Below are 15777 nucleotides of genomic sequence, written 5' to 3' on the forward strand. Positions count from 1 at the left end.
GCCCAGGTCCTAGTGCCCGAGGGTGTGGCTTAGGCTGAGGTCAGCAGAGCCTTTCTCAAAGGCTGGCCTGTCCAAGGCTAACACAAGGTTCCATAAGAAGGTTCAGAAGCCCGGGAGGACTTGCACCCGGTGGGTCCAGGCTGGACAGGTACACTCTCTGCGGTTAGGAGAAGGCCCCACCCCCTCCATGGAACTGTAGCCAATCTCGGAGCCCCAAGTCTGCTCATTTGCACACTTCATTTTCATTGGCTGCTAGCAGGGGCTGGACAGCGGTGGGAGGAATGGACGTCCTGGAGGCCAGGGCTCAGAGGTGCTGCTCCTGGGCGCTCAGGAAGTTTCTAAGACAGTCCACAGGGCTTGGGAGTTTTCAGGGAAATCAAAGGTGGGACTGGATCTTGGGGGTGTTCTGGAAAGTGTTGGATTCTGGTTGACCCGAGGGAGATTTAGGTAGAAAGGAACTTTATGGGGAAGACTGGTCCCACCGAGGCCTCACTAAACCTATTCTTGGCAACTTAATCCCACCCTGGGCGCCAGAGGGAAGATGCTGACCCAAGGCCACACAGTCAGTATGCGGGGCACTGTGGAGACCTCCCCACCCTAGGAACCCACTCCTGGACAACTGCATCCCCGTCGCCATGTCTCAGAATGGACCATTTGGGTCTTCCTTTTCCAAAATGACATGGGTGAGGGGCCTCGACTTCCTTTTTAGATTTCAGGGCCATCTCTCCCGGCAGCCCCGAGTTGGGCCATGGGCTTGGCAATATGTGTGCGTCTGCAGCGCTTTTGTTCCTGGCATTTGGAGGCTCAGATAAGGGAAAGAACCGCGAGTGAGCAGGCAGATAGATGGGCTGATAGCGGCTCCTCCACGCACGCGCTATCGCTCTTTTTATCAAGGTTCCCTTTCTTTCTTCTTTTTGTTGGGGGCCTGGGAGGGCGGAACACACCCACCCCAGTCCCTCCCACACCCGTGGAGCTTAAGGGGGAGGCCTCTCTCTTTCAGGCACCAGCCAGGAAGGGAGACAGACCCTGAGAAAAACCTGGGAGGGTGGGGGTCCCACCTGTCTGCCAGGATTCCAGGGTTCCCAAGCTCTGTCTCCTCAGCGCCTCACAAGGACTGTCTTGTTTGCTGTATGAGGTAGCCAGGCCCAGTGAAGTGAAGTGCTTGGCCTAAGGTTACACAGCCAGGTCAGATGGAGTGGAGTCCAGCTGTGCCTCTGTGGCCTGGAGTCTAGCAGTCTGGATCTGGTGGGCACAGCTAGGAGGTATGGGGCCGGTGGGGCAGCCAGAGAATACGGCTAGAGGCTCTGGGGAGCAGGACCAGGACTGCAGGGCAACCTTGGTACCTCTAGCCCTGTCTTACAGATAGGGAAACTGAGGCTCAGACCAGGGAGATGCCTAAAGGGTGATGGGTAGGCTGGACCCTAACCGCCTCTCCTACCCTTGAACTTGATGGTTTGGAGAGTGAATCCTGTGACACTTCCAAGTATGAAATTCTGGTGATTAGTCAGGAGAGGGTGGGGGATAATGACCCAGGATGACAAAGACAAACATTCTAGAATCATCCAGGTGGGGGTGGTCAGAAACCCTAAGCCTGACACCTCATCAACAAGTCCTGTGGGAGCTGCTTGCCCTAGAGGGATACAGTATCGTCCAGAGGCAGCATGTCTCAGTGTCCTCGGCACTGGGACTACAGGCCCACACTGCCATGCTTGGTTCTTTGCACAGGAGCTGAGGTGATCTCACCTCAGGTCCTCACACTTATGTGGAGAGCACTTACTGACGGAGTTGCCTCTCCATCCCTTCAAGCCAACTTTCTCCCAAAGAAGCCTCTTTTGTGGGGGCAAATGAAATGACTACAAGCAATAAGGAAGCATAAACCCACCAGCTTAGCCGGGTGTGACGATTGCACATCTTTAATCCCTGCATTTGGGAGGCAGAGACAGGAGGGTCTCCGAATTCAAGGCCCTTCAGACCAATCTGCATTGAGCAGGGATAGGGCTGGGTAATCCTGAGGGTTTGCGCGCTCGGTGCCCATGCCTTCCCTTTAACGTGGAGAAACCAGGCCCTGTATAGAGGTGGTAGGATTGTATCTGCAAATACCTCAGATCCTCTAGGGAGATGGAGGCTCACATCTGGACAGAGGCTCTAGGTCAGAGTGTCTCCTGTGCTGTGTGACCCTGACTCATCAGAAGAGAAATGAGGGATAATGGGAGGACTCCTTGTGAGAAGCAGGACAAGCTCCAGGGGACATACACAGTCAGTCAGGAGAGCTCTCCTCAGTACGGCCAGGAGGACCCAGGACCACACAGGAAAGTTCCTGCCCTCCTCAGGCCTTCCCATTTCTGGGATCCCCGAGTCGCAGTTCTCAGGAATGGTTTTATATTCCCAGGACACGAAAAAGAGCTGAGTGCCCCACCTCACTGGGCCCAGAGGGGCTTGTGAAGGGATTCCCGCCAGTGTGGCCGCTGTGACCTGGCCATCATCCCAAGGGGTGTCTGTGGCTGACGGACCCTGGTTTCTCTTCTCACACAGCAGGTGCCTCACTCCCCTGCTGCCTTCCCTACCTGTCCCTCAGCAGGAGGATTAGCCTGGCGCGGCCCTAATCTCAGCGCATCACACCATCAGCGAGCATCTCAGAGGATTTCGGATCAGCTGAAGGAGGCAGCTTTATCCAGACAAGCTGGCAATGGCACCTGCGTCCCATCTGGGTGCCGCCTGTCATGAGAGGCAGCTGGGCTGAGCTGGGGGACAAATGGCTGGGGACAGGCCTGGGGCCCATTGGACTTCTGAGTGCTGCGGGGCCCTCACGGCTGGTGAGCGTAGCTTGGCATGGGCACGCTGACACTTACTGAACCACCTATGGTCTAACCAGGCACCGCAGGGCAGCAGGGCACCCAGGCACAACAGCCTGGTGAGACCGCAGAGGCACCATATCTGCTGCATAGACAAGGCCATGTGGTCACACAGATCTGCCCAAGGGTGGTGTGTGTGTGTGTGTGTGTGTGTGTGTGTGTGTGTGTGTGTACTGGGGGCCGGCCATCAGTTCTGGAGGTGGACCCTATGGCCTAGGAGTCCCTGTGCCAGTGTCTGCTCTGAGTGGCGCCTGCAGGGCCTACCTGGGTCTGACTGCAGTTTCAGTGGCTGGACATGTGGTGGCTACCAGCCTGGACTAGAGGCTGGGAGGGCCATCTCCTCAGAGTCGGCCAAGGGCTCCCCTCTAGGGCCCCCTTCTCTCCACCCTCCTCCCTACCTTCCTTTTCAAAAACATAATTTATCTGTGTATTATCAAGAAATCCAGACACTTTAATCAGCGAGCTATGAAGTCAGAATTTCCATTCTTATCTGCGGGAGGAGTGGAAGGAGAGGAGATAGCGCGCTCGCTGGTGGGGAATGTTAATGGCGGGAGCCCAGGCCGCTGGCCACCGAGACGTGGGTATCTCCTCCATTATCGACCTGTATCTTGCCAACCATCTCAGTGCAGTAATGGGGCCAGTTCAACTTTCCGAGTTATCACAGGAGCTGAAACCTGCGCCGAGGAGGCCGGGACGGAGACAGTGCAGGGAGGACCAGGGTGCGGCTGTTTCAAGAGAGGGCCGGCGGGCTGGCCGACTAGGTGAAGGGGGCCTGGTGCCCATGGGCCATCTAGGCTGCCTGGCGAGTCGGGATGTCCCTGTCCCTGGGCAACACAGCTTGGTCAAGCAGGGTGTGGGGACTTGATAAGGAAACCCAAGGCAGGAGGTGCTGTGGTGACCCGGGAAGTGGAAAGGTACACAGACAGTACAAAGGCAGCAGAGGAGCGCCGCCCAGCCAGTCTGCTGCAGCTCCGATCTTTGCTGAAACCTTGGGCGCAGCGACTGACCAACGACCGGAGCTGGCTGTGGTTGAGAGCCATCTGAAAGCCTCAGACTCTGGGATGAGAATGGGTGTGGTTTCTCCCCTCCCCCCAGCAACTGGCGGCCATTGCTTGGTCACCACAAACATCCACACGGTGACTCTCCCACGGATCTGATCTCCGAACTTTCCAAGCCTTGGTTTCCCCACCTGGGCCTTGAGCCCAGGCTGCCCAAGCTGGCGGGGAGTGACACCAAGCTGAGCCCAGGCTACCCAGGCTGGCATGGGGCAGACACCAAGCTGAGCCCAGGCTACCCAGGCTGGCGGGGGATAGACACCAAGCTGAGCCCAGGCTACCCAGGCTGGCGGGGAGCGACACCAAGCTGAGCCCAGGCTACCCAGGCTGGCGGGGGATAGACACCAAGCTGAGCCCAGGCTACCCAGGCTGGCGGGGGATAGACACCAAGCTGAGCCCAGGCTACCCAGGCTGGCGGGGGACAGACACCAAGCTGAGCCCAGGCTACCCAGGCTGGCGGGGAGCGACACCAAGCTGAGCCCAGGCTACCCAGGCTGGCGGGGGATAGACACCAAGCTGAGCCCAGGCTACCCAGGCTGGCGGGGGACAGACACCAAGCTGAGCCCAGGCTACCCAGGCTGGCGGGGAGCAGACACCAAGCTGAGCCCAGGCTACCCAGGCTGGCAGGGGACAGATACTAAGTAAGCTGAGCCCAGGCTACCCAGGCTGGCGGGGGGCAGACACCAAGCTGAGCCCAGGCTACCCAGGCTGGCGGGGAGCAGACACCAAGCTGAGCCCAGGCTGCCCAGGCTGACGGGGGGCAGACACCAAGCTGAGCCCAGGCTACCCAGGCTGGCGGGGGGCAGACACCAAGCTGAGCCCAGGCTACCCAGGCTGGCGGGGAGCAGACACCAAGCTGAGCCCAGGCTACCCAGGCTGGCGGGGGACAGACACTAAGCTGAGCCCAGGCTGCCCAGGCTGGCGAGGGGCAGACACCAAGCTGAGCCCAGGCTACCCAGGCTGGCGGGGGGCAGACACCAAGCTGAGTTGGGGCACACTCAGCCTGGGCTCCAGGTCACACCTAGAAGTTGAGCTGAGTGTGAGGAGACTGGGTGAGGTCACCCACACCAGCACTCTGAGCCTCAGTTTCCCCTTCCATCACAAATCTCTGTGCCAGAAGCCAGGGGGGCCCAGAGGAATAGCTGCAGACCCTGACCCTCCCTGGAGGCCACTCCAGTAAGGGGTCCCTCATCCCCGAAGAGCAATGGGGCTCTGCAGGAAGGAGCTGAGACCCTTAGCCCTGGCCCTTCCTTCCTCCTAGGGTGAGAGAGCAGGCAACTGAGGCAAAGTAAGCTTAGGGAGGCCGGGACAGCTACAGGGCTAAAAGTCAGATATCAGGAGGGACCGGCAAGAAGCTGTCTCAGGGCGCACTGTCTCAGAATTGCAGACACCGAGAGCTGGCCGTCAGTGACGGGGCGGGGGGGGGGGGGCGGGGGGGGAGAGGACAAAGGCCCGCTTCCCTCTTCCTCGTCTCTAGCTGGCCATGTCCCCTCTGCCAGCTCTCTTTAATCCCTGTCTCCGGCCAGGTGGGCATCACAGTGCCATGTGTAGCAGGGAGGCTGAAGCTCAGAGGGCTGGACGCGCAGGAGGGAGGGCCTGCGAGGCCCGAGAGTGCACCCTCCTATGGTGGGGGTGCAGACACCCCATCCCAGGCAGGCTCTGACCCACACTGAGCTCATCATGCACACTGTGAGACCGACCCTAGGGCAGCCTCTTTGATACCACAATTCTTGTGGGGGCAAGAAAAGAATTTCAATCTTCTAATTCTTCTGCATGAAAGGGGGAACCCCAACCTAAGAAAGCACCTAGAGAGGTGCTTAGGGATGTGGGGTGTGTACTGAGTACACAGGAGCACTCGCAGTGATGGGGAGCACTGCAGACCTTGATCAGGGCATGGGAACCAGCCTCTACCTCACTGGCTCAGAGAGGCTGCAGGGTACTACAGCCACCACTCACTCCACAGATGGGGAAGCTGAGGCTTAGTGGTCACAGCCGGTAAGGGACACGGGACACCTGAGGTGTGTGCAGTGGTGGCAGTGGTGGCAGCAGCGGCAGCAGCCCAGTGGGCGTGTATGCGGGGACGCCGCTGCCGTGACTGGCCGGCTCTGTATAAGTTGCCACATTCTTGCTAAGGAGAGAGGAACATGCCAGCCTGCAGAGAGGCTCCAGAGACCCGCAGGCTGCTGGGGCTAAGCTGTGGCTGCAGATTTCTGCTCTGAGACTCCTGCCTGGCTTCTGGGTGCTTGGCGTTCTCACCATAACAAGGGAGGGAAAGACATGCCAACACCCAAAGCCAGCAGGACTGGCCGTGCCCACCTAGGACCAAGTCACCTGGTATTTCAGTGCGCACCCCTAGGTTCTCTCTGTAGCCCTAAGAAGAAGATGCTCTTATGAGGATCTTACTTTTTAAGTAGACGCTGAGGCGGAAGGGCCACTTACACACACAGGTCTCCAGAGAAGCCAGGCTGAGCCGACCGTTCCCCATGGGGGACTCTGTGGTTGCCTGGCTCTAGGCAAGGGCTAGGCTTGTAGCCCAGATCTCAAAAGTGACGGGGACCCTTTGATTGGGTCTACTCCGAACGGGTGCTGTTGCTTAAGTACCTACTGTACACAACTCCTACCTAAGTGGCGAACAGCACTCTACAGGAAAGGACCTGCTCTTCCCAGGCCTTGGGTGAGAGAACTCAAGCTGGCTGAGCACAAGGATGAGGGGAGAAACTGAGGCTAGGAGCTGAGTATCCTAAAGTTAGGACCAGAGGCTAGGGATGAATGCACAACTGGAATGGGAAGAGAGCGGAAGGGGAGGCCCTGGCCTCTTAGACATGGGCTGCCCAGGGCCAATGTGGGACCCAGCATTGCCGGTGCTGCCAGACTCCAATGTGGGGCTGCTTCTTTAGCCCAGGCACTCAGCAGCCCCTGTGGGTTTCTGGGCCCTGGTCAGGGCTGATTTGGGCTCTTGAACGTAGACAACCTTATGCGAGTTGGAGAGGGGCATTTTCCTGTCAGGCCACGTGACCCCGGCAAACCTGATCACTGCGGGGCTCACCATGCTCATGTTAGCGAGAGAGGCAGCCTGCAGGTGAGAGGTTACAAGTGTGTCACAAGGTTCCTGCAGGTGACAGTGTGTACGGTGGAGGCGGCCCTCTGAGGGCTTGTGGAAGGCTCTGTACCGGTGACCGTATGCCAGCCGTGGACAGCTCCTTGGCCTTCCTCACGCTGGTGCCCATGTCCCATGCTCCCGTTCTGCCCAAGCCTTCTCTCTCTCACCAGACTGCTGATCCTCTGTAGAATGGGTACCAACCTGGGAGACCCAAAGGGCTCCACTTGGCTGCCTGTGTCCACACCACCACAGAGCGGAGGGGAGAGAGGGCAGAGGTGTCTGAAGGACACCACTGACGGCAAGCGACTCAGTACCCTGCACAGTCCAGAGGCTCCCTTAGCAAGTCAGTGTGAATATGCAGTGACAGGCTGGCCGGGAACAGGAACAGTACCAGGACCTCACACTGACCCCACATCTGTGGGCCAAGGGCAGGGCCCCTGTACATGACATGCTGGGATCTCATGGGGAAGAGCTCGGGGCAGGGATATCCCATCTCAGAGAAGTTGGAAGGGGAGGGAAGGTCACAGGGAAGGGGCGGCAACTGCTTCTGAGACAGGCACTATCACCTCACACTGTGGTGGGGGGAAGCAAGGTCCCTGCTCTCAGAACACGCCTTCCCACGCTCCTACAGGCAAGAAGAACTTCCCAGCAAGTATCTGGCTCTGGCGGTCGCAAGGAATGGGACCTCCTCAGAAGCCAGAGGAGCTGGGTATCAGCAGTGCTGTCCCAGAATATGAGGGACAGATCCTCAGAGAAGGCTAAAGATGCCTGAACAGAGCCCTCAGTGTCTCTACTGGAGCACAAGCCCTGACTGAGTTACCTCTATCCCTACTGAAGGGCCATACGCGTTCTAATGACACATTCCCATATAGGAATGGGGCTTGCCAAGGTCACATGGCCTGACAGATGGGAGGGGCTGGGGTGTGTGTGACATGATTCCTAAAGGTGCTGCTGCCCCTCACTCTGCCATGCCTTCAGCCAGAAGAGGCTTGCAATGCAATGTGTGGCTGTGGCCTCAGTTTCCCCATCTGTGAAATGGGAACAAGGACCGTAAGTACCTTCAGGTACCTCAAAGGGATGGTGGGCAGGTGGGCAGGAGCCAGCAGGGCCTGAGTATGGCCTGGCGGCTCCATGTGGGCTGGGTTCATAGGCTTTTCGATACCAATCGGGAGGCAACAGCTGCCTCCGTGAGGCCTGTCGATGGCAGATAGGCTGGCCTGGAGTATTATTCACGAGCCGTCAAGCCCCGGGACCGTCTGGTTGGCATAGAAACAGGAGATAAGGGGCACAATTAATGGCATCACATTCCTCCTCCTTTCTCCCCAGCTGACCCACTTAAATCGGTGCCATGCTGGGTTCCTGTGACCTCCGGGGAGGGGCCGGGGCCACTGGGACTGGGTCCCAGCTCAGGCCAGGGTAGGGCTGGGTAAGGCTTCCCCAGGCGCTGCCCTTGAGTTGAAGCGTATCTGTGAGCAGCACTGGGATGGCAAAGGCGGCCAGGAAGGGATAGCAGAGGCCCTCAGCCCTCCCATAGGCCCACTGTACAGATGTGAAAACTGAGGACTGACCGAGAGCAGAACCAGAGTGTGGTGAGACACCTAGACGGGGGTTCCTGGTCCCAACAGCAAGGGCAGCATCCACGTCACACTCCCAGCTCTGGCTTCACTACTTTCTGGGACAAGGGTGACTTTTTAGCACTCATTTTCAGGGAGGTACATACACAAGGTGAACAGTGGGCCTGCACAGGACCACTCAGGCCTGGTCCAGGGCAGGTACTTGGTTGTTATCCATGACCAGGAGACCGCTGCCTTTGCCTGTACGCTATCCATCTACATGGGTGGGACCAACAAGCCCTGGAGGCCGTGTGGGCTGCAGAGGCAGGGGAGGCTTCACCACAGCGCCTCCTGCCTCAGTTCGGGGCCTCTGTGCAGAGTACCATGGCTTCCTCTGGTTCTCTAGAGGACCAAAATATCAAGCACCAAGCCAATGCTCATGACCAGGCATTGGGACAGTCAGTCAAGGCTGGAGGGGACAGTTCTTAGTCCCCTGCTCATAGTCCCTAAGTTCTGGATGGCAGACACTGAAGGGAAGACGTGGAGACAGTAATCTCCAGGATGTGTCATGGCACACCCTTGAGGGACCCGACCCCAGGGACTTCCCATTCTTACAAAGGGGAGTGGGGATGGCTCCCTGTAAACTGTCCTTCCTATGACATAAAATATAGCGAAAACATTATCCAGCTGCTAGCGGGCCTATTCCAGCTCTCCTGGGAATGGGGCTGTCCCCTGCTGTCAGCACCACAGCCCTGTGGGTGGGTGTTAGGTATTAGAAGAAGCTGGCAGATGGCTTCTGGGCTTGGAGTAAATTAGTCATCCTGTGGCTACCACTAATTTGCTTAACTGAATTGTAAGAATGTGTGAAAACATCTCCTCAGAGGCAAGGGCGGCCAGCCGCACCAGGAGGAATGCGGTGAGTCCCAGTCTCTTCCTCCAAATCTGTGTCTGGTGACCTACATCTTTTAGCACCTAGGATCAGTAACTCCTGCCTGACCTGGGGGCTTCCTGTAGCCCTGAATGCTTATCTCAGCTGATCTTAGTTCAAAGAGGGAAACTGAGGCCAACCTTGCATGTCAGACCCTTCCTGACTTGGTTCTCCCCAGCATCCTGTTTTTCAGGTCCTAACAGCACAATCTCAAACAGCCCAAGTTTCCGAAGCAGAAAACTGAGGCCCTGGAAGTGCACTGGTGGCCGGCCTTGTCTTGACAGAGGCTGCTGCTGACAGAGAAGCTGCTGACAGAGAAGCGGCCCTACTGGCCCGCTCCTGCCTTCTGGTTCTGCCCCTTTGCTCATACTGTGGATAGAAATGAGTCAGCGCTTGCATACAGCCGGTACTTAATAAGCAGAGAACTGCATACAGCAGGAGCCCAATTAACACTCCACTGCACACAGCACACAACAAACTCTCGATAACCGCTTGTCTGCTCAGGCAGATCTCTTCCTATGAGCACCTCCTGGGCTTCCCAAAAGCAGCCAGGTCGGTGGAAACCACCTCGAGTTTTTCTTCAGTAAGTCCATACGGGTCACACCTAAGATTTGCCAGGAACCAAGAGCAACCCAGCATGATTCAGGGGAAACCACCCTTTGCAGGTGACAAGCCGCCCCTAGCCTCTGAGTGCCACCTAGTTGGAATGAGGGGTGGAGTGTCCACTCACTCTCTCCCCTCTCTCTGGCAGCCCGAAGTCAGTTTTCTTTCATTTTGATGGACTATACCACTGGCTGCAGGGGGGAAGATCAACTTCTTGCCAATTAAGTATGTTTGGGGAAAGTGTCCCAGATGGATGCCCTCCCCCCACGTTGTTCCCTCGTTTGCTGCCCAGGCCCCCTGCTGCCGCCGGACGCCCCCACACTGCTGTTGCCTCGAACCCAGCGGGGCCTGGTGGCCATAGATAAGGCCTCTTATCTCTCTTGGCGATCGCCATTGGGCGGACTGGCCCACGCTTAGGGCCCTGCTTATCGAAGCTGACATCGACTGGGCAGGAGGAAAGCTGGTGGGCCGGGGCACCGAGGGTCCCGAGCGGCACCCTGGCCCTCGCCCCCTCCAGGGGCCTGGCCTATCATGTCAGCCATCTGGCTGGCTAAGGCCGCGCTCCTGCCTCGCCCTCCCCCTCCCCCCTCTCCCACGTTTGAAGTTAATAAATGGAAGCGCTATCGCGGCTGCCATCGGTTGCAGCCTTATCAGCACGGCACATCTATCTTTGCGCAGAACAAAAGGCGCACAGAGGCGCGGGCAGCTGCAACCCGGCTTTGGTGGGGGCGTGGAGGGCGTCGGCCCCTAGAGCTCAGCCTGCTTCCCCTCCGCACCCTGAGACCCGCCACAGGTGAGGCTGAGGCAGCGGGCGCGCAGCTGTGAGGGCCTCACGCACGGCCTTGGGCAGAGAGCAGGCGGGCAGGCGCCTCCGCTTGGTGACAATCAACGTTTTCATCTTAACGCGTTTAGATCTGCTAGGGGAGGAGGGGCCCGGGCCACGAGTTGCACAGAGGGCTCGGGGCCCCGCCCCCCAGGCCTGCTCTCTTCTACTGCTCGAGTGGTGGGGCCACTGCGAGGGGATCGGAGGGGCTCTCCTGCACAGTCTCGGTCCTGGATCTGAGTGCGGGGTCTCGCTGACCCAAGTGGTTTGGGCTCTGCCAGGCTCCCGCAGGGTTATCAGCGCTGGCGATCCGTTCCCAACCTGAGATCTCCCTGCCCTAGCTATCTGCATTTCTCATCAAACTGAAACACACACACACACTCTCACGCACACACACATACACGCGAGAACAAAACCCAGCAGAGGCGCACAGGCGAGGAGGGGAAAAAGAAACCAGAGAACCAGCACAGATCGGGACCTGTGGGTGGCTTTAATACTTCAGTTGACATGATAGAAGGAGACTTTCGGAAAACAGGTCCGGCTCGCATTTAGGGAGTCGGGTTACCAGAACCCAGATTCCTCCCTGCGTCCCCTCCTCCCCCTCCCTCGAGACCTGAGTGCTAAGGGGTACTCTCACAAGCTAAAATGCACACTGGGTCCTGGTGGCAGTGTCCTGTGCGCAGAGGAGATAGCTCAGGCTTCTGGAGCTGGAAAGCCGGATGCCCAGCCCCCCTCCCGTCACCTCCTGGGCAGCCCAGATGACCTGTCGCTCTCGCCAAAGGGAAGCTCCAGGGAGGAAGCCCCGCGCCCTGCCGGGAGAGGCGCGAAGTTATTATTGGTGTGGCGTGGGGAGGAGCTCTTCCTGTGTGCTTACTCGCTCCTAGAGCAGCCAAGAGGCCCCGCAACCTGGTAGCCCAGGGAGCCCGGGAGGCTCTTACAGTAGGGGCACGGGTGATGTAGGAGGATAGGATCTGCCTTGCTGGGGCAAGCGCCCACGGTGGGGGGAACCTGCGAGAAACTTGGACTCACAGGAACCTCGGGAACAACGTTTGAGTCCCAGAGGTCCCTGGATGGTTCTGAACAACCCCTCGGATGGAGGTGGAGAGAGAGGTGCCCATGGGCACACAAGGGCATCATTCGCCTAGCGTTATTAGGGGCAGTTGGTGGGTCGGACCTCCCTCCACATGTTCCCTAGCAGGCAGAGGTCGGATCGAAAACTCCAGAGCTGGAGCGGATAAAGGGGGTTTGGTCAGCCAGTGCCGAGCGCCTGGGTCGGAGCTGCCTCCACTACTTATCCCGCTGCCTCGTTGCTCTGCAGCCAAAGCGCCGCGGTGGGCGCCGGCCAGTCCCCGCAGTCCCAAGTCCCCCTTACTCCCAGGTCTTTCTCCTTCTGCCTCTAGATACAAAGCCTGGGAGAGTCAAGCGCGCCAGATAAGATCACAATTTCAGCCCGTCCCGACAGAGCGATCTTATCAGGATGGGACTTGCAGAATGGAATATTTTAAACTTTATCTGAGCCCAGATCGGGGCCGCCCTATCGCCGCACCATCTCTGATGCGGGGGAGGTGCAGGCCGCGAGGTGGCCGGGCTCTGTCGGAGCCGCGCCCCCAGCCACTCTCCTTCCGGCTCTCGGGTCCCGCCACCCTCTCCGGGGCCCGGACCCCCTGGGTGCCCATGCCGAGACGCGGGGGCCCTGCCCGCCGGCAGAGATTAGATTACGGCGCGCTTGGCACTCGGCGCGGGGGGCGCGGCGCGGGGTGAAGGTCGCGGGCGCAGCGGGGCTGGGCGGCCGCACAGGGGCGGCGCAGGGCGGCTGGGCTCCAGCGGGGGTCTGGCGGGCACCGCGGGCAAAGTTTGACTCACGCTTGATCTGCCGGGGATTGCTCTGTTTCCTCCTGGACATGTCTCCAGCGCCGCGCGCCCTCACGGCGGCCGCCTCTAGCCCCTGGCGGGCGGCGGCGGGCGGTAGGGGCGCGGCGGGGTAGCGGGGCGGCTCATGCCGGCCCGTGGGCTCCACGACTGCCTCGGCCCGCGCCCCCAGCCCGCCGCGCCGCGCGTGGGCCGCCGGCGCCGCCGCGGAGGCCCGAGGCTACGGCCCTGCGCTCGGGCGCGCGGACTGCCCGGCGGGCGGCGGGCTGGTGGCGGCTTCTCTGCTCCGGCGCAGACGCCGCCGCCGCCGCTCAGCTTTTCTCAATGGAACCTGCGAGCCGCGAGCGGCGAACCGGCGGCCGCCGCCAGGGCGCTCCCCGCAGGCTGGCTAGGCGGGCGGGGCCTTCGCGTCGCTGGCGGCGGCCACGCCCCTCGCCACGCCCTTGACCGTCCTCCGCGGTGGCACCTTCCCACCTCCGCTGGCCCCGCCCTCAGACCGTCCTTCCCGCTGGTCCCGCCCCAAACTATTGCTCATCTTTTCTCTGCTTGCACTGGCTTCCGCGTACTCACCCAGCCTGGGCGGGGCCTTCTGTCCTCGCGCTGGCTCCACCCCTCATCCGTTCTCCTCGCGCTGACCCCGCCCTTCAGCCAATTCTTCTCACATTGACCCCGCCTCTCAGCCTATTTTCCTCCCATTGGTTCCGCCCCTCAGCCATCCCTCCTCCCGTTGACTCCTCCCCTCAACTCGTCCTCCTCACGTTGACCCCGCTCCTTAGTCGTCCTCTCCTCGTCGACCCTGTCCCTCAGCCGCCTTATCGCACTGATCCCGCCTATCAGCTGTCCTCCCCACATTGTCCCTGCCCCTGTCGGGATCTCGCATTGCTCTTGCTCCTCAGCCGTTCAGCTCAGATTGACCCCGCCTCAGGCGGTCCTCCACACATTGACCCTGTCCCTCATTCTGACCTCTTCACACTGACCCTGCCCCTCAGTTACACTCTCACGTTGACTCCCTCTGCTCGTCCTCCTCAAGGGAACACAGCCTCAGCTGTCCTCAAACTGATCCCGCCCCTTTACTCGTCCTTTCCACGCCCCGGCCCCTGTGCTGACCACGCCCATGACTCCGCCCTCCCTGGTTCTGGCTCCGCCCATGTCTCCTCCTTCTTTACCTTCGCCCCTCCCCAGCAGACCCGCCTTTTTCCTGGTCTCGCCTCTGCTCCGTAAGTCCTTCCCCCAGTCCTGGTCCTTCCCCGCCCCCCACCTAGGCCTTGCCCACGCCTGTCCAATCCCCAGCCTTGTCCTCACCTCCTCCGGGATGGCCTCAGGCCGCGCTGGCCTTGCCCTGAATTCCCACCCTCGGTTCTAGGTAGACCTCTAGCCTCCTTCGCTAGTTCCAGTTTCCTGAGGCTATCTATGTCCGCAGGCCTGTTTAGGACTTGGAGACCTTTTCTGCTCAGCAGCCCCGCGGCAAAGGCCCCGGGCTTGTCTGGCCCTGCCCCTCCGCTCTGGAGCTCCGCCCCCATGGCTTAAGTTGTGCTGTCCCTGGAAGCTGTGCATTTCAGGCAGCCAGCAGTGGGGTCCGGATGCCCGAAGCCTGGACACAGAATTTTTCCTGGACTTTGAGTTGACAGAGGCTCTGGTCCAGAAGGAAGCTTCAGTATGAGATTTGCAGCTTCCGATGGCTGTAGCCTCAAGTGGTTCAGTCTTATGCTTAACTGGGAGGGACCTCCGGTTTTTCCCTCTTGAACTCAGATCTCCCCGGAAATCAGGAGGAGACAGAGGTCAGTTGGCCTCCTTGCTTAGCCGCAGCTGAGGCCACAGTGAACATCTGCCAAGGAGGTGTCTCCTGAAAACCCCCAGCTTTGCCTGCTCTCACAGCCAGGTTTCCAGTGCTCACGCAGTGGGCTCCAGACCCGGGTCCAGAATGTACCTCTTGCTCTTTGAGGATATTGAAACTAGAGAAACGCCCAAGATCACAGAGCTGGGGATGGGGTCGTGTCCTCATCCAAATGGAACAACCAGATGGACATCGCTGCTGCTGTCTACTGCCTCTCTTCGTGGCACATAGGGAAACAGAAATGTCTCTACAGAGAGGACACATGGCCCCACCGACCTGGTAGACAGTCTTTGGTTGGTGCAACTGTTACTTACATTCACGTCCCCCTTGGCAGTTTACCGGATGCCGGGTACCAGGCGTTCTGGGTATGAGACCCGTTATGGCTGCCTCTTCCCTGCCACCATATCCGTTCAGCGAAGGCCCCTGTGCAGGGCTGGCTAGTTGGACTGAATGCTGCTCCGTCTCTACAGGAACACCAAGGCTGGGCAGCCAAGACTTGAACAAGGCTGCCTGGCTTTCTAGCTCTTCTCTTCTCAGAGAAGCTAGCTTCTATAGATGGGGACCCCACATTTGCTGGGTCTTCTCAGTCTAGGGGCCCCAAGATGCTTATGAACTGGACAAGGCATACTTTGTCTATTTCCTTGGACAACATATCTTCTTAAGGGAAGAGCACTTTATATGGGGATGGGGCTTGGGAGCTGGGAGTCCAGAGAGGGGACTAGAGGCTGGCACATAGGGTGGGGTCAGAAGCTGGGGTACTCAGTAAGCAGCACGCAGGCTGGAAGTGCTGGGTAAGATCAGTGTAGAATGGAAATCTGGGAGTCATGACAGAAAACTGTGGGGTTTGATTAGTAATGTCTGCCCGGGGTGCCGGAGGATGAGGTGAGGCCCTTCTTTGCCTGACCCGATTTACTTGTCTGATGCTATGTATACAGAGCCCAGCCTGCGACAGAAGGACATTCTTATCTGAGCCAGCAACACAGAGTTGGCCAGGACAAGCTGCATCATTTGTGGGGCCTAAAGCAAAATGAAATATGGGACCCTATTTAAAAAAAAAGAAGGCTGGGTGGTGGTGGCGGTGCACACCTGTAATCCCAACACTTGGGAGGCAGAGGCAGGCGGATTTCTGAGTTTGAGGCCAGCCTGGTCTACAGAGTGAG

General features: G+C 59.2%; 1 protein-coding gene across 3 annotated transcripts in view; it reads right to left on the reverse strand.

Moving 5' to 3' along the window:
- Positions 1-13372, reverse strand: part of Zfpm1 (zinc finger protein, FOG family member 1) — a 56137-nt gene extending 42765 nt beyond the window's left edge. The window contains exon 1 of one of the 3 annotated variants that reach the window (XM_052167277.1): positions 13354-13372. Coding sequence is in view for 2 of the 3 variants with exons in the window: in XM_052167278.1 (XP_052023238.1) it covers positions 12778-12817 (40 nt within the window). In the remaining variant the exon portion in view is untranslated. Of the gene's footprint in view, positions 1-12777; positions 13148-13353 lie in introns of those variants that run through there. The other 2 variants (XM_052167278.1, XM_052167276.1) reach the window with 2 other exon arrangements.
- Between the last annotated feature and the right edge of the window lie 2405 nt (positions 13373-15777).

This window comes from Apodemus sylvaticus, chromosome 21 (genome assembly GCF_947179515.1).
Source record: "Apodemus sylvaticus chromosome 21, mApoSyl1.1, whole genome shotgun sequence".
Lineage (NCBI taxonomy): Eukaryota > Metazoa > Chordata > Mammalia > Rodentia > Muridae > Apodemus > Apodemus sylvaticus.